This window comes from Strix uralensis, chromosome 5, assembly GCF_047716275.1.
Source record: "Strix uralensis isolate ZFMK-TIS-50842 chromosome 5, bStrUra1, whole genome shotgun sequence".
In the NCBI taxonomy this organism is placed as follows: Eukaryota; Metazoa; Chordata; class Aves; order Strigiformes; family Strigidae; genus Strix; species Strix uralensis.
This window is the reverse complement of record NC_133976.1, coordinates 59,828,733-59,848,771: the sequence shown is the minus strand read 5'-3', so window position 1 is coordinate 59,848,771 and position 20,039 is coordinate 59,828,733. Positions and strand designations below refer to the sequence as shown.

Genomic DNA, 20,039 nt, shown 5'->3' with positions numbered 1-20,039 from the left:
AGCTACTGGCAGAAGCACATTGTCCAACTCTCCTTTCCCAAATCAGATAAATTATTTGCCTTTGAAAATCTCTGCAGACTTCCTCAGTTTCCCCCAAGTCTTGTATCACATCTTTTCAGCCCACAAGCTTCCCAGCTTTCTCGGCATCTAGGAGATGGAGTGCTATTCTCCTGAATTGCCCTGCACACAGCTGTGCTAACAGTAGAGGCCAGTTGCCACACAATCAGTAATTTTTCCATGCACAAGGGAGTGTGGAAATGATTTCTCTGTGCTTCAATGCAGGCACACCTGTGCTGGCTCAATGCAAAGAGACAGGGTTTAGTCCCCAGTGCCCAGCACTGTGCAAGGGCAGTTCCAGCGTTTGGAGACCAGTGCTGGTGCATCTATGTGCCACAGCACCCAGATTACCCTGGGTGCCCATGACTGGTACACAGCCCAGGGTCCCTGGCTGTACTCCCTGCCATGAAGGGTGTATGCTCCTAATCTGTAGTGCTGAGCTCCCCATCCTGTGGCCCACAAGTACCTCATTGCCTGAAAGACTCTCTGAAGATGTGCACAGTTGTGGGAAATAAGATGTTTACATCTGAGTCGTGCTAGAGCAGATGGGGGTGGGGGCTGTATTAGCTCCCCAGGCAGGGTGCAGCCGGGACACAGGCTGGGGTGTAGGGAGAGGAGGCTGCCCACCCTGCCCCCGGCACTAGACCTGTAAACCCACCCCTCCTTGCCCAACCCCACCGTTCACAGAACAATGAGCACCCCTTGCAGCACCGGGGCTCTGCCTGCTATGGGCACTGCGCTGAGCAGGTTACGGAGCCAGGCACTCTTGAAGAGAAGTTGCTGGACATCCTCTCATTTGTGCTTAGTTATCAAGACACATCAGGTGACTTCCTTCTGGTCCCTCGGGGCTGCAGGCAAGCCAAGGGTGACTGCCACGCTGGAAAGGGAAGTGCAGTTGCGTTGCAAGAAGTTTGTGCTCACACTGAGGTCAGCGGTTCGGCTGTTCACGTGGCCTGGCGGTATAAAGCAGGATGCAGGAGCCAGGCTGCCCAGCTCCGAGCTTCACTGTCCTGGGCGCAGAAAGGAAGGAGGGAAGCACAAGCAACAAAAACCAACAAGGAAGGGGAGGAGTGAAACGACGTGGAGAAACATGCAACCGTCCAAGACACACAGCTCTGAGAGGTGAGAGTGGGACAGGAATGAGAGGGAAACTTTTTGCCAGAAGAGTGTTGTGTTTCTCCCCCTGCTTTCAAGCATGCTGTTCCTGTTTCTGCTCTGCAGGGAACGGCATGCTCCTGCTTTCGCCTCTAGATGGAATCTGGCAGTCTTCCTCGCTCAGGACAGCGTTGGGGTGCTGGTGCTCCCCAGTTCCCACCCATGGCTCTCGGGAATGCTTTGCCCCTTTTCCTGCCATCCCAGGCTCCCCTTTTTTTTCTAGAGAGCTAAGATCCATTTTGCCAGAGGAGAGCAACAGCACTGACATCTGTTCTGCTGCTCTTTCCCAGCATGTCCAAGGACCTGTCAGAACTGATGAAGGAAGCTACGAAGGAGGTGCATGAGCAGGCAGAGAACACACCATTCATGATGAATTTCCAGAAGGGGCAGGTGTCACTCCACGAGTTTAAGGTACTTTGTAGCACCATTGCTTGGGGATGGGATTTCCTTGGCAGGAAATACACTGTTAGATCAGACAGGCTGTGCAGGGACTAAAGGAGGGAGGATGGGGATGGCACAAGGAAGGAGGTTATTTGCATTACAGCTGTCTGGTATCAGCATTTCCTGTGCAAAACATGCTCTTCATCAAACTCTGGCACCCTAAGAGCTTACCAGCTCCTCTTGCAGGTCGGGCAGGACTCTGCATATCAGGATGGGCAGCCAAACTGACACAGGATAAAAAGATGAAGAAGTTGATGAGATTAATGCAGTTGCTTTCCTCTTTTTTCATAAATGCCTGCATGTTAATTATTGGCAGTGATAGTTAATGGAGATACGACTATGTGCAGATACCTGAGTGGCTGAAATGTCAAAAAGAGGGAGAACACTAAATTTACAACACTCTTAGCAGCTACAGCTAGAAATAATGATGGAATGGTGAGGAAGTGAGGATGTGGGATTATCTCTGGCACTGAACTTTGCAGTGTTTCAGTTGTCACTTGGGTTATACCAGAGCTGAGATTGTGAACAATAATAACTAAAAGGCAGACTGAATTTGAGCAAGCCATGTCAGCCGCTAACAGGCAGGAGCCTGTTTCTTTTCTTAAGATAAAAAAGAAACATTTGCAGCTACTAGTCTGCACCTAACCTGGCTAGATAAGTGATTCCTGGGATCTGAGCCACATAACAAAGCATGAACAAAAACAAAGCACACACCTGGGCCAGAAATTCCTGGGAGGCTATAGGATGTGACACATGGTCTTGCAAATAACAGCTAGTGATTCAACCTGTGGTTTAATTATTTTGTTGTTGAATTTCTCCTTGGCAAATAAATACACAAGAGTAGGAAAAAGACTACTTATTTCTGACAGGTTGCATTCAGGGTACTTAGTCAAGCATAAATTTAGTCTCAGGTGCTGAGAAGTGGGGTATTGATTAGGCAGTGAACTTTGAGACAGGCTGGCAATAACACAGAAAGTCAGGCCTTCAGGAATACAGCTCAGTTTCTTCAAAGATATTAACATACTGTCAGGGGGAGAGAGATGTGACGCGGGTTTTAAGAAGTCACGACAGTTTTCAGAAGTCATGTTTCCCATTAAACCACTACCTGCCTCTGAAACAACCAGTCAAGTTATATTTTCTTAAGTTGTTAGGCAATGTTCCCATATTTTGTTTCTTTTCCAGTAAGCTTGATAACAGGTTCTGGTTAAAAACCTCTATTTTTGTTTAATCTCTCGGCAAACCTATATACTGCTCTGACACGTGACTCCAGAATCTGAATATTTGTTTCCACAACGAAGCCACTGCTTGTGTGCTTATCAAAGGTCTATTTGCTGGCACAGTGGGGAAAAGTTGAAACAGTAATTCTTTTACTGCCAAACTGATTGTTTTGTGGGAGAGTAAACTGCTTTCTCTTCTGTCATCAGCATAATCCCCCCTCCCCAAACCTGACTCACCTGTACTGCAATACCTTCATGTTTTACCCTTTGCTGTTGATAAGGGGTTCCAGTGTAAGGAAGGGGTGGTGTAGGTGTAAATATGAATACAGCCTCTGAGAACAGAATGCCCGCAGAAGGAAAGAACACAGTTAGATTGTCTTACACCACGTGGAAAAGTTGGCAGATAGAAGAAAGTATCGTGTAAGCTGGGAAAAACAATAACAATGGTTTCAAAATAGAGAGGAGAACACACAGCCTCACAGCGCTCCTTCACAAAGGCGTCTTTCAGAGGGAGCCCCCTTTTATCTTGTCTCCTTGGGGCAACCAAGGAGGCAACTCCACTTGCAAGTCTGAGTGAGGAGAGCAGTGCTGCCTCAGTTGCCAGGATGGTGGGATGCCAACAGGATGAATATCATGAAAAATAAACAGGGTGTGTCATTCTCTCACAAGGCCCCACAAAGGCAAACCACATCTTGAAGCATTCAGATTTGAACAATGCACCAGAAAATATAACTTTGGGAATACCCTGTTGACTGAGGGAATGAGAATATACCAGGCATGATTCAATAGGGCTCCATTTTCCGTTACATCAAACTGCAAGACCTTTAACTTGAAGGTGAAGGCAGCAGCTTTTAAGGGCAGGTAAGAGCAATATCTGCTGGAAAGGGCTTAGGTCTTACCTGATGCTGCCTCAAGCAGAAGGGGAAGGGCTAAACGGTGTCTCACTGCACCCTGAAACTCTGTTTTCTGTATGGGAAAGCTGTAACATCACAGATGTGCATGACTCATACTGGGTGTGCCCATGAGTAACTTTTTCTGATAGCAGGATTTCTCCCCAAAACCTGAAGAACAGACAGATGCACCTGTAGCTCATCCTCTTCCTTCTCTTTCAGCTGGTTGCTGCATCCTTGTACTTCATCTATTCTGCTCTGGAGGAAGAGAGTGAACGTAACAAGGACAACCCAGTTTATGCCCCTGTGTATTTTCCGGCGGAGCTGCACCGGAAAGCTGCCCTGGAGCAAGACTTGGAGTACTTCTATGGCAGGAACTGGAAGGAAGAGATCGCATGTCCTCAGGCTACTCAAAAATATGTTGAGAGGCTCCACTACGTAGGCAAGAGCCAGCCAGAGCTCCTGGTGGCCCATGCCTACACACGATATTTGGGAGACCTGTCTGGGGGGCAGGTGCTGAAGAAAATTGCCCAAAAGGCCCTCCAGCTGCCCAGCACTGGAGAAGGGTTGGCTTTCTTCACCTTCGATGGAGTCTCCAACGCCACCAAGTTTAAGCAGCTCTATCGCTCCCGCATGAATGCCCTTGAGATGGATCTTGCCACTAAGAAAAGAGTCTTGGAGGAGGCCAAGAAAGCATTCCTGCTAAATATACAGGTGAGTAACAGCCAGCCAGCCCTGCCTGCCCACACCCTCTCTGAAACCAGATAATAGCTACACAGGAAAGGCAAAGCCGGTATTTCTGCTGTGGAGGCTATGGGAAGTTGTGGATTAGGACAAGCTAGTCAGAGTTAGGTGGCTACGCTTGTCCGACCTGGAAGCCTATTAAAAGGCTGGTCTCTGAAAAGCTCTTCTCCCTCCCCTAGGGTTTAAATTCAGACTCTTCCGTGTGCTAGTATTCAGATATGAATGAGACCTTATACCAGGAGTGAGGATCACCACCTATCTGTCCTATCTCTGTAGTACAGCTCCACAGGTCCTCTGTGGATGCTGACTAGATGCATGTGTACCTTGCTTTCCTTCCCGTCAGAAGATGGGCAATAGCCTCCTCCTGAGCTGGAAGCTTCAGGGAGAACCTGAAAAGTGAACAAGGAGTTTGAAAGACATGCTCTTGACCCCACAGGCAAATTATGTTCTGTGCAAAATGTGCCAGGAGACTTTAACTGAATGCTTGTGTCTTCCTCTAGCTGTTAACATGCCTGGGGCAGGGGGTCCAGTGAAAGAAGAGGAGGCCACATAATAAGACAGTGTTCCCTCTTCTCAGGTGTTTGAGGCGCTGCAGGAGTTGGTGTCTAAGGGACAGGAGAATGGTCACCCTGTGCAGCTGAAGGCAGAGCTTCGCACAAGAAACATTAATAAATCATATGAGCATGGTAAGATACTTCTAAGGGCAGGTGTTTAACATTGTCCCTTGAGGTTTTGTTCTCCTCCCTTCCTCTGTTCTTGTTTGTAAAAGCCACTGAGAAATGGACATGAGGTGCTTGCCCTGTCTCTTCTCCAACCATCATCAGGCAGTGCAAGGAGAGGCACTGGTGTGTACAGAGCTTCCTCCAGACATGAAAGAGCAAGGATGACACGTGGGCTCTCCAGAAATAGTGTCAATGAGGGAGCTTTACAAGAAGAGACTCCCCTCTCCTCCTCTTAGGTTTTAAGAAGTGTAAGTTTCATTTGCCACATGAGTTTCAACCACAGGGAAAACTGGCCTTTAGTTCACAGAAGCAAAGGCCACAATTTTGGGCCCAGCAGATCAGCTGTGGTGCTGTGATGCTGACAGAAGGTTCTTCCAGACACACAGCCCTATCCAACGGCCTGTCCTTTCAGACTAAATCTCCCTCTGGTCATTTTCCTGCCTTCCAGAAGTATTTACTGAAAACTCTCCCGAAAGTGTGCTGGGTTTATAGTGAGCATTGTTCTAGATGGTGAAATGTAACCAGCTGGGAAGCGGGGCTGCCCATCAGTTTTGCAAAACTGAAGAAACTCCATTACTGGCCAGCACTGATCCTGAACTAGGCAAAGCCCAAGCAGCAGCTGCAAACAGAGCAATCCCTTTTCACAGAGTCAAGTTTGTGACTGAGTGAGGAGCAGGCTCAGATGTTTACAGAGGAGAGTGGTTTCCTTGATAACATGTGATTCAAATAAAAAGCCCTTATGACCTACTATTCTGAAACTAAAATGGAGATTTTTCAGTGCATACTGAAAAACCAGTTTTCCCATGGCAAAGAATGAAAAGTAAACCTTGCCTTGCACATTTCTAGCAATGAAGCTTAAAGCAACTTCTCTGCAAAGGCAGTAAAAGTTCTCTGTGAAACTTTGCTGCACCTTTCCCAATACATTCATGAAAGTAGGTTTTTCAGAAAAGTTTGGTGCTGGATGAGGAATCCCATCCTGAAGTTGTACTGGGAAATTTATTTGTCTGGAGTGCTGAAGACTACCTGTTTAAGGTCATTAGATGCCTAACCAGTTGAATCAATGAGAAAAAGGAGACCTTTAGAATTGTGGCTTAAGTATTTGGCTGTCTCCTGCACACATCAGGGGTCTGATGGAGCTGGGCAGTGCATTTCTAAGCCTGTAAGGAGACAAAGTTAGAGGCTGGTATTCACCTACAGGCAAAGGGGTTGTGAGCCTTTGTGATTCCCAGGTCAAGTCTGCTGCTTCCCTTCTTCACCTACCCCAGGAGAGCAGAACCAGCTGCTGCTGTTTCCCCCAGCCCAATTGGGCTCTGGGCTTCCTCCTTCTCCCCCTTGACAACTCCGGCAGGGTCTGCTCCGGCACTGGGAAGAGCAAGCATGGCATAGCGGCAGCTTCTTTGCCTCAACCTCCTCTCACCTGTCTCTTTTTTTTTTTTTTCCTCCCTATTTGATCTAGGTCCAGCACATGGGAAAGAAAACGAGAGGATAAACAGGAGACACACAGACATGATGCCTATCACTCCCCTGGTGCGGTGGATCCTGGCGCTCAGCTTCCTAGCCATGACAGTTGCTGTGGGCCTATTTGTCATGTGAAAGAGCAGGACCTTCACTTTCTCTTCGTGCCTTCCCTCACCCTGAACTAATCCACCTTCCCCATTCCTTGTGAGAGAAACTCCCCCCGACTGGTACTGTGATCTTGGCTCTGCCACTAACATTAGGAGACTTTTCTCCCCAGAAATCAGAGTGCTGTAAGGGGGTTCAGGCAAAGTCTCTCCTGTGCTTGGTGTGAGCTCTTCTCAGAGATTAACTTTATCACCAGAAACTAAGAGTAGAAAAGGCTAAAAACACTGGCCAAGAATTGTCGTTGCTTTACAGAGTGCCTGCAGAAATCCTACAGGATCAGAAATGCAGCTTTGACATCTGTCTCTCCTCAGAAATATGAAGCTCCCCGGAGCTCTGTTTGCTCAATGTTTTTATACTGCTAGATAATACTGTGATCACTTTCTCCATGGAGCCATATGGCTCCTGTGGGTTATAGACTGTTTTATATGACACTAGTAGGTCTTTGTTAATTCTTTTTCAAATCATTTTTGTTTTTTAAAAAGCAGAAGATGGTTGTTGAAGATACAGTGTCATTCTCTTGTATGGTTATATAATTTATACACATAATAAACTTCAATGTACAGTCTTCAGGCCTGGTGTTTCCTATTATTAAAGCCTTACCTGGGGAGAAAGGAGGTCTCTTTCTTCCTCTCAGTTTTATGTCTTTTGGAGCTGCTGCCTCCACAGACATGACAATAGACAAAAGTGGGAGCTATCATCAGAGCCAGACTCTGTTCCCACTCAGTGCTAACAATAACTTGTTACAAGCTGGGGCAGGTTTCTTCAGCTCCTACACGCTGGTCTCTATTTCTAGAAATGGCACAAAATTCTGTGAGTGTACGAAGTATTTTTAAGGGGTGGAAGCCATACATAAAAGCTCATTGCTATTCTAATAAAAGCAAAAGGTGACAGCACCCTTACCCGGTCAAAACCAGGACAGCCTTCCCTTACCACTACCAGCTAAGGGCTCTAGTACCAGCCTGCCTTTGTGAAACCTTCAGCACGAATCAGAAAAGCAAGTATGTTTTCACCACCCGGAAATGAAATGCACACTGGGTTTTGATCCTACAAGGCAGCTAAATGGGAGACATCAAGTATGCAACTACATATGCATATGCAACTCACATAGGTAACAAACCAACCCAGTTTACTCCCAGGACTCGGCACACACATGGCATTGCTAAAGACGCTCCAAACACACGGCACTGCTGGAGCAGCCCATGCACATAGCTTGCTTTCCTCCTCTTTTGCTGAGGCAGACATGGAGGTCTGGCTTTGTGGCCAGCCACTGTTATGGCCATAGGTCCTATGTGCTTTGGAGGGTCTTCTAACACAAGAGTCACTGCAGGAGAGGCTGCAGTTCAGGTATGGCACAGCAGGTACCAACAAGGCTGTTATCTCTCACCTCAGAGTCCTTTCCTCTCTATCAGAAAGCCTCTGTGATCAACCCATCTCCATGACGCTGCCTGTTCTGGCTGTGACCTTAATCCCAAAGACCCACTTTCCTACTGATCTGTTTTAATGACCAGCACTGAACCTGCTCAAAAAGCAAGAACCAGAAGGTAGGTCCTGCTGAGAATAAGCAGCGGGAAAGAGGGGCTGTCATTATTCTTAGGCTCTTATCCACTCTGTATCTCTTCCAAAATCCCCTTTACTACTTCTCTATTTGGACCCATTTGCCAACCCCTGGTAGCAAAACCAGTTAATTTTTAAAGAAGATAGTCAGATGTTTGAAAAGCAGGGATATGAAGCTTGACAGCTATTCAAATACAAGAACTTATTCATTCAAGTTTATATTAAGTTCTACCTATTCAGTCCCTCTAACCCACCCCAACTAAATCATTATGTTCATTCAGCCACACTGAATAACTAAACATCCCAAACATGCAAATAAATGCCCATGAGCTCAAAAATGCACTCTACCACACTTAACCCCTCTCCACTGCTTGAAGAGATTATAACTGTGACCTCAAAGTTAGGGAATCTGGATTCAGACTGACATCATCCCCTCCATGCTCATGGCAGAAGTATGGTGTTTTAAGTATCTCAGCCATTGTGCTATTGCTCACTGGGTGTGAGCCCAAACAAGTCTTCAGAGGTGAAGACTATGATCTTTATATCTGGTTTCTCCGCAACATGAGTTGGTTTCTTTCCCACCTGCTACAGTTAAAACCTCCCTTGCAACGCACTACGCTTCCCAGCTTTGTTTTCATTTAGGATGTGCACTACCGTATTTCTGAAGGGCCAAAATTCTTACCCAATAACCTGACAGCCTTCCCCCAAAATTCACTACTAGTCAGCAGAAAAGTACCTCAGAGAACACATATCCTGAAGCAGCAGCAGCTTGTTTGCAGGCCATCAGGCTTCCTGCTGTCATCCCTGTGGGGCCCCCGCCAGACCTCCCTGCCCACCACTTCCCCCCAGTATGTCCCACCACGTCCTGCAGGTTTCTCCTCTGTCCTGCCATCCATGGCTGTGGGCCTGCTGCACTGCACCCAGACCAGGCCAAAGCCCAGGCCCCTCCTGCTCACAGGGACACATCGCTTAGGCCCAAACACCCCACCAAACCCCACAGGCTCCAGCTGTCTCCAAGGAGACTACAGCTGTAATTTCCTTTATTCTCGGTAATTAACGTCTCCACCTCGCCGCCGACCTGTGACGGCCACGTTTCCACCCGCAACTAACGCTCTCCCCCGCCCGCAATGGTTTCACCCTCGCGCACTCCCCTCCGCGCACCGCCACAATGGTCTCGCCCGACCGCCATTTCGCCTCCCCCCGCTCTTCTCTCCCAGATTTCGCGCCAAAGTGCGTCCGGCCGGCAGGGGGTGAAGAGCCCCGGCCAATCGGCGGCAGAGGCGGTGCCGCGCGCTTCCTCTTGGGGCGGGGCGGGAGGGCGGTCGGGGCCCAACCCGCGGCGGCGCGCGGCGGCCGGGCCAATCGGAGCGCGCGGTGGCGGCGGCGCGCGCCCCGTGCTGCAGTTCGGGTTCCGCCGCGCGCCGTTTTTGCCGCGAAAAAGTTGGTGGTGGCTTCTTGCGGGCAGCGAGGTGCGGAGCGGGGCCGGATGGGGGGTCGCGAGTGGGGTATTTGGGGTGGAGGATCACATGGGGCACTGGGGTGGGAGAGGACGACGGGGGCTGCGCGAGTGCGTGGGGTGCAGTGCAGCAGGGGGCGGGGGGGGGGGGGGGGGGCAGGATCCCGTGGGGCGTTTGGTGCGGAGGAGGAGGTTGCTGGGGCTGACCGTGCGCTCTCGCCCCTGCAGGGGAGCAGCAGTCGCCATGTCCGGCTTCGATGACCCCGGCATTTACTACAGCGACAGCTTTGGGGGCGATGCGTCGGTGGACGAGGGGCAGATTCGGAAGTCGCAGCTGCAGACGCGGTTCAAGGAGTTTCTGCGGCAGTACCGGGTGGGCACGGACCGGACAGGCTTCACCTTCAAATACAGGTGCTGCTGTGACCCCTTTTCTCTGTCTGTGCCTTACCTGCTCCTCTTTGCACATCCAATCTGTTGTTAATCTCCCTCCTGCTACGTGTACCCCGGACGTACAATAGCAATGTCAGCTTTTCTCTTCCCATAGACTGTAAAGAGCTCTTTGTCAGTATAAAAATGTTGTTCTCATTTAACTGTGTAGAAAAACTGAGGTCTGGTGTTCTCTCAAATGTTTAGGCAGCCAGCCAGCAGCAGAGGTAGCAATAGAGGGATCCACACTGCCAAGCTTGTACCTAGTTCTGAAATTCAATGTCTGTCTTCAAGTTCTAGGGCTTTCTGGTCTGGAGTTTTGTCTTGTATTCATTAAAATCAGTGCAGCACTGTCCATGTGTGCCTTCTGAGGCTGAAGGTCTCTTGGCCATCCTTTTGCCTGTGCAGTTTGGAGACACAAATGTGACAGAACATGGACATGTATCATGCAAGGTCTGGGACAATCTTTCACCTTTCATCTCTGACTTTTATGCACCCTGGCCTTTTTAAGGAGAATGTTGCCTCCTATGCTATTACTTCCTTTTTTTAAATCATGTTTTGGGTATAATAGGTGTTATCATGTGAGAAGTTTTCTAATTGCCTATCTAGTCATGTAACTCTAGTAAACAATTAGTGCTATGCTTTACATTGTTACTGTAAGCACTGGTGTCCCTGGTCTTATATCACATTTCAAAGTGGTTTTGGATGAAAGATTTGCCTAGGTCCCCCTACGTTTCTCTTGGCACTCTCTTGATTTTCCCCATTTGCTTTCCAAACCAAGGACTCCCTGCAGAACCTGCCTTCTCTGCTTTCTGCTTGTCATAAGGTCCCTATGGGTGACTGGTGCTTTCTGCTACGCCATCCTTTACCGCTTACTGTCTTCTAGGGATGAGCTGAAACGGCACTATAACCTGAGTCAGTACTGGGTGGAGGTGGAGATGGAAGACTTGGCCAGCTTTGATGAAGATCTTGCTGACTATCTGTACAAACAACCAGCGGAGCACCTGCAGCTGGTAAGGATGGAGGAGGTTGGCAACCTGGAAACATTGTCACATCATGAGAGTGACCTTGAGGATATACTGCAATATATCCATAATAGCCTAGTTCTTCCCTTTGTAGTTGGAAGAAGCAGCAAAAGAAGTCGCAGATGAGGTCACTCGTCCTCGTCCTTCAGGGGAGGAAACTCTCCAAGACATCCAGGTGATGTTGGTATCGGATGCCAACGCAGCCAACATCCGCAGCCTGAAGGTGAGGTGAATCAGCTGTCGTGCTGAGCAGCGAGTAGCAGGGCTTGCTTCTGTATGGGTGTGATTGCAGGGAAGCTTTTGGTACTTTACCACATAGTTCAGGACATGCATTGTACACTAATTTACAGGCAGGGATACTCTACAACTTAAATCTGACTGTAAAGGACTGTTATGGCTGATTTCTGCTGTGGGTATGTTATTGCTGTTAGTGATGTTCTGCATGGAGTGTTTTGTCCTTTTCTTTATTACTTTGAAATCAGAATGGCTACATCATGCAACATTCCTCTACTACTGTAGAGCAAAAGAGTGACATTGTGCAGGCTTTTTTTTGTTGTGGTACCTTAGTCCCATGAATGTGGGAAGTGGAGCTAAGAAAGAACTGTATTTCTTCTTTAGTTTCCTGTCCATCCTCCAGTGATGACTTTCTCACCTTCTCTTCATCTTTTCCCTTTCAGTCTGACCAGATGTCCCACCTTGTGAAGATCCCTGGGATTGTAATTGCAGCAACCCCAGTGAGAGCCAAAGCCACCAGAATATCCATCCAGTGCCGCAGCTGCCGCAACACCATCAGCAACATTGCGGTGCGCCCAGGCCTGGAGGGTTATGCTCTCCCCAGGAAATGTAACACGTAAGGACTGATAGAGGGGATGCATGTTGCAGGCTGGTGGGGAAAAAAAGGCTGTGTCCCCTCCTCCTGCTCCCCTTCTGTCCCATGCGTGCTGCATAGTCAGCTCCCTGTTGCACAAGGCAGAAGCATCTGCACTGCTCCCTGCCTCCTCCCTTCCTGTTGCCCTTGTGCCTGTGTGCACCAGTGGCTGGCAGGCTTTAGCTCCATCCATCTGTGGTCACACTAGTCTGGATGCTGCGTGACAGTGCTACAAGCAGTGCTGAGCGGCCATGTCCAGGGGGTTCTTCTTATCTGTTCATTCCTGCCTTCAGCTCTCCCCATAGTGCTGTGTTAAGTTGCTGTCCTAACTTCCTATCTTGTTTCCACGTTCCCTCTCCCCAGGGGTCAGTTTTGCGGTAGGTTCTGTAGGGATGCTTTGCTACTAACCTTCAAATCCTGCTTTACAGCTCTTGATGCCCATGCGAACTGTAAGTATTAGGCTGCCACTGTGCTGCAGCTCTCACGCCGACCAATCCTGGTGGGTTGTGTTTGCTCATGCCTGGCAATATTTATTTACTGTGCCTTATCTCTAATGCGGCTTGAGAGGACTTTGGGATAGGGATCATTCTTGCATGTGGTCTGTACAGCACCTTGCATTGATCCTTGACCACACAAGTGCATCTGCACTCTTGTGTTATCCTCCCGAAAGCCCTGCATGGAGTCAGGCATCAGTAGTGATGTACTGAGACAGCAGCAGGACATAGAGGTGCTCCTTGTCTTGGAGGGCTTGTAGCCTAGCAAGGCAGATACATCTCGAGAGAGTGGGAGGTTGATGGCAGCCTTGTGACATTGCTAATTGTTTTCTCACCAGAAACCACTTAACATTTGCTTTGTGCACAATGTTATAACAAAAAATGCCCTGCCGTATTGCTGAGTCTATACTGTTACCTTCTGTGTAATTAATGAATTGCCTTTCTCCCCAGTTTTAGCTAGCAGGGGAGAGGGGGGAGGCAGGGACAGTACTCAGACAAGTATCACCCTGTCTTAGGCTTGTTATCATGCCTGCTTTTGGCAGCTGTTGAAGACAAGATGGGTGGCCTGGTGAGCCTTGGTTCAGTGCTGTGTGACTGCCCTTCTCACCTGCTCGGCACTGCTCGGAGGGGTGGCTGCTCTGGGCTCTGTCACTGCTATCCCCTCTACAGGGGGACTCCCAGGGGTGGCTCTTGAGTGCCAGCAGCCTTCCCTGGTTGATCTCTGTACAGAGAACAAGCCGGCCGCCCAAAGTGCTCGCTGGATCCCTATTTCATCATGCCAGATAAGTGCAAGTGTGTGGACTTCCAGGTCCTGAAGCTGCAGGAGTCTCCAGATGCTGTGCCGCATGGGGAGATGCCCCGGCACTTGCAGCTGTACTGCGACAGGTACCAGTACTGTCTCCCCACCCTGACCCTGCTGGGTGTTGTTGGTGGCATCCTTTCCCCCACTACCATCCTCTGCTTTCCCCTTCCTCCTTGCAGGTACCTGTGTGACAAAGTTGTCCCAGGGAACAGAGTCACTGTCATGGGCATCTACTCCATCAAGAAATCTGCCCAGAGCAAGAACAGAAGCCGTGACAATGTGGGCATTGGCATCCGAAGCGCTTACATCCGCGTGGTGGGCATCCAGGTGGATGTGGAGGGCTCAGGTGAGGGCTGCTTTTGGTGCCCATCTGGTCTGTGTTGGTAGCCTGCTGTTGGGAGAGTCCCCTTCCTGAACAGTTTCATCCTTCAGGAAGGACTGTATGAAATCACAGTCTGAGTTCTCTGCTGCTTATATAGCAGAAGGTTCAAGCCAGTCCAGGAGTCTAACTTGCCCTGAATGCTCTATAGTCATGTCCTTTATGACTTTTTCTCAGTGATATCAAATGAGGAGGCTTCAGCCTGAGTCCTCCAGGGTATTTAAGTGCTTTTATCTTATTAATCTTAGTGGAAATCTATTAAGCCATCCCTGAGGATCTGGGCTGAAGTCGATGGTTAAAATTGAGCTATGTATTTAAGACATGGTCCTGACTGTAATTCTCTCTCTAGTTCCTCCAGAGCTGCTTTGCCCCAAGATCATTGTTTTTTCCTACCAGCGTCTTAAGGACACAGACTGCCTCACTGGGATAGCAAATGCCCTCTCCACCCTTCCCACCTAGTGGCACGTGGCATGATCTTCAAGAAGGGATTTTGGTGGTAGTGGGTGTTGGGGTAGTAGTGTCATTTACTTTAAAACACATTTGTTCGCTGTTGAGTCATTCTCCTCATCCCTGTACAGGACACAGCTTTGCTGGCTCAGTGACTCCTCAAGAAGAAGAGGAACTTCGTCGTCTTGCTGCCATGCCCAACATCTACGAGACCATTGCCAAGAGCATTGCACCCTCCATCTATGGCAGCACCGACATCAAGAAGGCCATTGCTTGCCTCTTATTTGGAGGGTCTCGCAAGAGGTGGGGAAAAGTCAGCCTGGTGGAGAGTGAGTGGTGGCAGGGGTGTCATTCATGGCACAGAGCCCTCGTACAGTCTTCTGGCAGTGCTGCCAGCTGTCTGCCCCTCATCAACAATGCTTGATTATCAAAATAAAGGCTCATCCTCTCTCCTCCCTCTCTTCTTCCCACCCTGTCACTCCAGGCTCCCAGATGGGCTGACCCGCAGAGGAGACATCAACTTACTGATGCTGGGTGACCCCGGCACAGCCAAATCCCAGCTGCTGAAGTTTGTTGAGAAGTGTTCGCCCATTGGGGTAGGTGGTTTGAGGTGTCTGCTTGTAGCGCAGCTTATTTCTTCCTTCTGCTCCTTGCATAGCACCGAAGACCAGACTGTGGTCACAGCAGATACCTGCCCGTGCATCCACAGCTAGACTGGCTGGTAGAGATGCGAACTGCCGTTTCTGGTGCTAGCCTGGAAGAAATGGGGTGTAAGACAGGGGACAAGGGAGGGAAGGGGAAGCAGGTAATGCCTTTCATTATGATATAAGCCAGGCTATTTGTGGATGTCCAAAGATGTGACTGGTGCTGTTGTTTATTGTTGAGACTTGATCAGCAGAGAGGCTGTCTGGTCATGACAAATGAAGTTGACTGCATCTCAGACACGGACCTCCAGGCTGAGCCCAGGCATGAAATTATATTTTCAGCTGTGTTTTCTTGTAGTCTCTATTAAATTCAGCCTCTGACTGCGTTGTTCCCTTGGGGGGAAAACAGCTATTGCAGCAGTCTACCAAACAATGAATCATTCCCTGTTCTGTACTTAATACTTGTATTTGTGTGTCTGCAAGCCCTCTGGTGCATCACAGCTGCTTAGTCCGAGGCCTGGGACTAGGCAATAGTCTTGCTCTGTACCCAGCAGGTCTGCTTTGGGCATGTGCTGAGTAGTTTTCCTGGAGGTCCTTGTGTTGCCTCCAGCAGCTCTGGATTTTGTGATGTCTGGGTGTGCTTTGTCCTCCCCCTGGAGTGGTGGGCTCCTGGGTCCTGCGGTGGCTGACATGCTGTCCCCTTCCTTGTCCCACATGCTGCTAGGTGTACACCTCCGGGAAAGGCAGCAGTGCTGCTGGCTTGACAGCCTCAGTGATCCGCGACCCTTCCTCCAGGAGTTTCTTCATGGAGGGAGGAGCCATGGTGCTGGCAGACGGGGGAGTGGTGTGCATCGATGAGTTTGACAAGGTACCTGTAGGGCTGACTGCATAGGAGCAAGGAGGAGAGCCCTTAGGCTGCCAGCTTTTCCCGGGAGAGCCCAGAGCTGCAAGAGAAAGGGCAACTCTCCTGAAGTTGCCTCACTTTCTTTCAGGAAAGGTTGGGGGATGGGGCTGCAGGGAAATTCTGATTATGTCCTACCCTCTAGGGCAGAGGTCCTTGGAGAGTTTTACCTCAGGGGTCAGCATCAGTGGGTGTGTAGCTGAGGTCTGGCAGTGGCTGATGATGACTTTTTTTCTCCTTGCCTCATTTCTTCCACCTCTGGTGAGAAGATGCGGGAGGATGACCGTGTGGCCATTCATGAGGCCATGGAGCAGCAGACCATCTCCATTGCTAAGGTGAGGTGCGGGTGTGTGTTGCCCCAGGGTGGGAGCCTGACTTGCTGCTGGGATTCTGAGAGCCCAGTGGTCATGCATCTTTTGCCAGAGTGTCCATTTTGGAGTCTAGGCAGTGGTTTTGATGGTTACTAGTTTCTTAGATCTGAGCGGTCAGCCCTGCCTGTAGGCTTTGGGTTGTGTTCTCTGAGGCAGCCTGAACTTCAGCAGGACTGAAACGGGCTCCCTCTGCTCTGCCTGACCTCTGGTCCTCTAGATTTAGTAGTTCTGCTGATGTCCCTGTGTCACAGCCTGATGTCACTTCTGGTTTTTTCCTTCCCACTGCTCTCCACCCCCTCATAAGATCTACAGAAACTGCCTAACATCCTGATGCAAGGTCTTCTCTTAAATCAGAGATTCTCTTCATTTCTACTGTTCAACCTTTTTTTGTAGCACCTCTGCTCCCTCCTGGTCTCTCTGGCTCACCCCTTAGCTCTTCAGAGAGCACCCTGGTAACAGAGCACCCACCACAGCTTTTCCTTGCTGGTCACTTTTGCCCGGCTACCTGCAAACCTGCGCTTTGCCCCTGGGGCTGCCCAGGGGGACTCAGCCCTGGCCACCCAGTTTCTGGCTCAACTCACAAACTTGGGATGGGATCTTGTGTGTCTTTGCCATGACATTTTAAATGAAGTCACTCAGTGCTCAAGTCTCAGCTGGTCTCCTCCTTCAGAAGGACATGTGGATCCAGCCTCATGTAGCTCCTATGCTGACCCTTCTCCAATGTGGAACCATTACAGAGCAATTGAGTACTACTTAAGGAGTTTTATTTAAATGCAAGTGATTGAGGACAAGTACTGCAGACTGCTTTGGACCTTTCACTACGAGTTAATAGCCACCTAGCCCTGCTGTGACATGGAAGTGGTCTTGACCCCATCCATTTCTCCTTCCACCCACAGGCAGGAATCACAACCACACTCAACTCCCGCTGCTCAGTGCTAGCAGCTGCCAACTCTGTCTTCGGGCGCTGGGACGAGACCAAGGGCGAGGAGAACATCGATTTTATGCCCACCATACTGTCCCGATTTGACATGATCTTCATCGTCAAGGATGAGCACAACGAGGAGCGAGACATGGTGGGTCAGGGCATGTGGGTGTAGCTGGGACTCATGGTGCCCCTTTTTCAGGAGGGGGAGGCAGGGGGGTTCCTGCTGCCTGACTGCCTTCTGCTTTCCTAGACACTGGCTAAGCATGTGATGTCCTTACACGTGAGCGCCTTGACGCAGACCCAGGCCGTGGAGGGTGAGATTGACCTGAACAAGCTGAAGAAGTTCATCTCCTTCTGTCGGACGTGAGTGAAAGGCATGGCTTTTTGGCAGTGCCCAGGCTGCAGAGTGGGAGGTGGTGGTGGTAAGTGAGCTGCGCAGCTGACATTTGCAAGTGCTCTATCTGGGTGACCTTTTTTTAACTCCTGTCTTGAAAAAAAGGAAGTGAGAGCAGCTTGCAAGGGTGCCGGAGCATGGCCCAAGGAAGTGAAGGGTGCCCAGAGACCCCCCTGCCCAGGGGACCCTCCCCGGCAGCACTGCCTTCAGCTCCTCTCCCCTTTTGCAGGAAGTGTGGCCCTCGGCTGTCGGCAGCGGCAGCGGAGAAGCTGAAGAACCGCTACATCCTGATGCGGAGCGGCACTCGCCAGCATGAGCAGGAGAGTGACCGCCGCTCCAGCATCCCCATCACCATCCGGTGAGCAACCCCACACTCCTCGCCCCACTGAAACCCTCGGGCCTGAGGTTGCATCCCTGGGAGTCATCTGGGGTAGCCCAGGAAGGGGGTTAGAGGGGTGCTGGGGTTTGGGAGAGCCCTCTGTGAACAGAGCAACACTGGAGGTGCCATGGGGAGGGGCAGGAGGTGCCTGGAGTGGGGTAGGTGGGGGTATTGGGGGTCAGGAGTAAAGAGAAGACCCCTCGAGCCACCATAGAAAGCAGGAAACATCTCCGTTGGCCGCAGGCAGCTGGAGGCCATCGTGCGCATTGCCGAATCCCTGGGGAAGATGAAGCTTCAGCCCTTTGCCACTGAGGCAGATGTTGAGGAGGCCTTGCGGCTCTTCCAGGTGTCCACACTTGACGCGGCCATGTCAGGCAGTCTGTCAGGTGAGGGGGAGATGCTCTGTGCCGGGGGCAGGAGGGACATGCTGAGCCTGGCTGCTCAGCACAAAGAGAGACAAGCTCCCCTGCCAGGACCAGGCTGGCAGGGGGTGCCACCATGTACCCCCTGGGCAGGTGCTGGACTTACTTTCTGACCAAAGGCAAAGCAGTGCCTGTGGCAGCAAGAGGCTGTCGTGGCTGTGGCTCATGAGGAGATTAATGACAAATGACACCAAGGGTCTCCACCCATGCGGGGCAAGGGAGGGATGGTCTGGCCCCTTGTGGTCCCAAGGGCAGAGTCTAGTGCTGGAGGTGTTTTCCCAACCTGTTTGTCCTCTAAGCTCTTCCCTGTGGGGGTGGAGACAATGTTTCCTTGGGAAGCAATGCAGCACAAAGGGTTTCAAAGAAGCTGCAGCGGTCAGGTCCATGTTCAGCTGTGTCTTTGAAGCTCCACAACCTTTGGTGGATTTGCTCATGGGTTCCCCAAAGTCTGAGATATGCAGGTGTGATGGGAGACATAGGAGACGGTCACTCTGGCTTTGAGAGTGACATCTGGCCAAGCGCAGAGGGCTCACGCAGTCTCTCCCTCCAGGGGCAGAAGGCTTCACGACACAGGAGGACCAGGAGATGCTGTCCCACATTGAGAAGCAGCTTAAGCGCCGCTTTGCCATTGGTTCTCAGGTTTCGGAGCACAGTATCATCCAAGACTTCATGCGGCAGGTGGGCCAGGGACCCCCGTGGAGGGTTGGGCTGTGAAACCAGGCACCGCAGACTGCTGCTTGAGGGGTGAAACCAATTCCCCAAGAGGTGGCTGGAGAGCCTTTTGGTCATATTTATTTCTGAAATTGCTTGTAGGGAGTAGTGCGCAATGTGATTGCGGAGTTTAAGGGGACTGAGGTGGGAGCTCCTTTTTCTGCAAAAGCACTGAGGTTTAGGGCTATTCGGGTAGTTTGGGGTCCTACCCTTGAAACCAGAACCGCTTGATTTGTTATACTGACTGCAGTCAGACCTGAAATAGTGAAATGGGAAAGGAGCATCAGCACCTAGTGCCACCAGGCTCCCTCCCTCTGGAGAGGTACAGCCAGGCTTTAGCGGTGATTGCACGGTCCTGCTGGACTCTGGTGAGCTTTTCCTTGCCAGCTCATCTCCTCCTGCTCTCCTCTTGTCTAGAAATACCCAGAACACGCCATCTACAAGGTGCTGCAGCTGATGATGCGGCGGGGGGAGATCCAGCACCGCATGCAACGCAAAGTCCTCTACCGCATCAAGTGACCTCCCTGTCCCACGTGCAGGAAGGGAACTGCTGCTGCCTGACACCTGTCCACATGTGGGCAGAGATCCCCGTGGGGTCAGTGCCTGCTCCTGGAAGAAGCTTTTCCTTGGCGAGGCAAACAGCCTGGAGCCTCCCTCTTGAACAACCAGGGTTTGGGGCAGTCAGGTTCCCTTTGGGTGCTCCGTCCCTGTGCCACACCAATGTTTCTTTGAATTCCAAAAGCTTTTAGTTTGTATTAAAATAAAAACTGATATTGGTAGCCCAGGGTCTCTGACTGCCTCAAGGGACAGAGGGGATGTTGGAGGAGGTGTGGGATTTTGTTTGGAAAGGCATCCCTCCTCCTCGCCCTGTGTTACCCACTGCCCAGTGTCCACCATGTGGTCTCGAGGCGGGATGCATACCCACGGGCACCACCAGCAGTCCTGAAGGCAGAAACTAATTTCTTGCTCAGGGGTTGATCTACCTATTAAGG

At 50.5% G+C, this 20,039-nt stretch overlaps 2 protein-coding genes and 1 long non-coding RNA gene across 5 annotated transcripts; 2 read left to right on the top strand and 1 right to left on the bottom strand.

Moving 5' to 3' along the window:
* The first annotated feature begins 970 nt into the window (after positions 1-970).
* Positions 971-7,414, top strand: HMOX1 (heme oxygenase 1). The gene is made up of 5 exons (XM_074871294.1): positions 971-1,179; positions 1,503-1,623; positions 3,983-4,474; positions 5,082-5,190; positions 6,683-7,414. Exons 1-5 carry the CDS (start codon positions 1,148-1,150, stop codon positions 6,817-6,819), a joined length of 891 nt encoding a protein of 296 aa, XP_074727395.1. The 5' UTR covers positions 971-1,147; the 3' UTR covers positions 6,820-7,414.
* LOC141944562 (uncharacterized) lies at positions 1,013-6,660 on the bottom strand. Its single transcript, XR_012629268.1, has 3 exons — positions 6,418-6,660; positions 1,825-1,877; positions 1,013-1,067 (listed from the first exon to the last, which is right to left on the bottom strand). It is a non-coding gene; the product is annotated as an uncharacterized LOC141944562 (long non-coding RNA).
* Positions 7,415-9,787: 2,373 nt separating the features above from the next.
* MCM5 (minichromosome maintenance complex component 5) lies at positions 9,788-19,826 on the top strand. 3 transcript variants are annotated; one of them, XM_074871292.1, is made up of 17 exons: positions 9,788-9,843; positions 10,088-10,270; positions 11,172-11,298; positions 11,405-11,533; positions 11,988-12,160; positions 13,402-13,557; positions 13,654-13,820; positions 14,432-14,603; positions 14,785-14,896; positions 15,669-15,812; positions 16,115-16,180; positions 17,113-17,289; positions 17,392-17,504; positions 17,765-17,893; positions 18,158-18,300; positions 18,887-19,014; positions 19,465-19,826. In XM_074871292.1, exons 2-17 carry the CDS (start codon positions 10,104-10,106, stop codon positions 19,564-19,566), a joined length of 2,205 nt encoding a protein of 734 aa, XP_074727393.1. In that variant the 5' UTR covers positions 9,788-9,843; positions 10,088-10,103; the 3' UTR covers positions 19,567-19,826. The 3 variants fall into 3 exon arrangements, 2 of the variants coding, with proteins under 2 accessions (XP_074727393.1, XP_074727392.1); XM_074871291.1 differs by having other exon boundaries at positions 9,812-9,872; XR_012629267.1 differs by lacking the exon at positions 18,158-18,300 and having other exon boundaries at positions 9,812-9,872.
* The last annotated feature ends 213 nt before the right edge of the window (positions 19,827-20,039 follow it).

Bases quoted from the DNA above. Each gene is read 5' to 3' on its own strand.
- HMOX1 (XM_074871294.1), top strand. From the start codon at position 1,148: ATGCAACCGTCCAAGACACACAGCTCTGAGAG. The intron at 4,475-5,081 runs GTGAGTAACAGC...CCCTCTTCTCAG, and splicing joins CATTCCTGCTAAATATACAG to GTGTTTGAGGCGCTGCAGGA. The intron at 5,191-6,682 runs GTAAGATACTTC...TATTTGATCTAG, and splicing joins TAATAAATCATATGAGCATG to GTCCAGCACATGGGAAAGAA.
- MCM5 (XM_074871292.1), top strand. From the start codon at position 10,104: ATGTCCGGCTTCGATGACCCCGGCATTTACTACAGCGACAGCTTTGGG. The intron at 13,558-13,653 runs GTACCAGTACTG...TCCTCCTTGCAG, and splicing joins TTGCAGCTGTACTGCGACAG to GTACCTGTGTGACAAAGTTG. The intron at 16,181-17,112 runs GTGAGGTGCGGG...TTCCACCCACAG, and splicing joins AGACCATCTCCATTGCTAAG to GCAGGAATCACAACCACACT.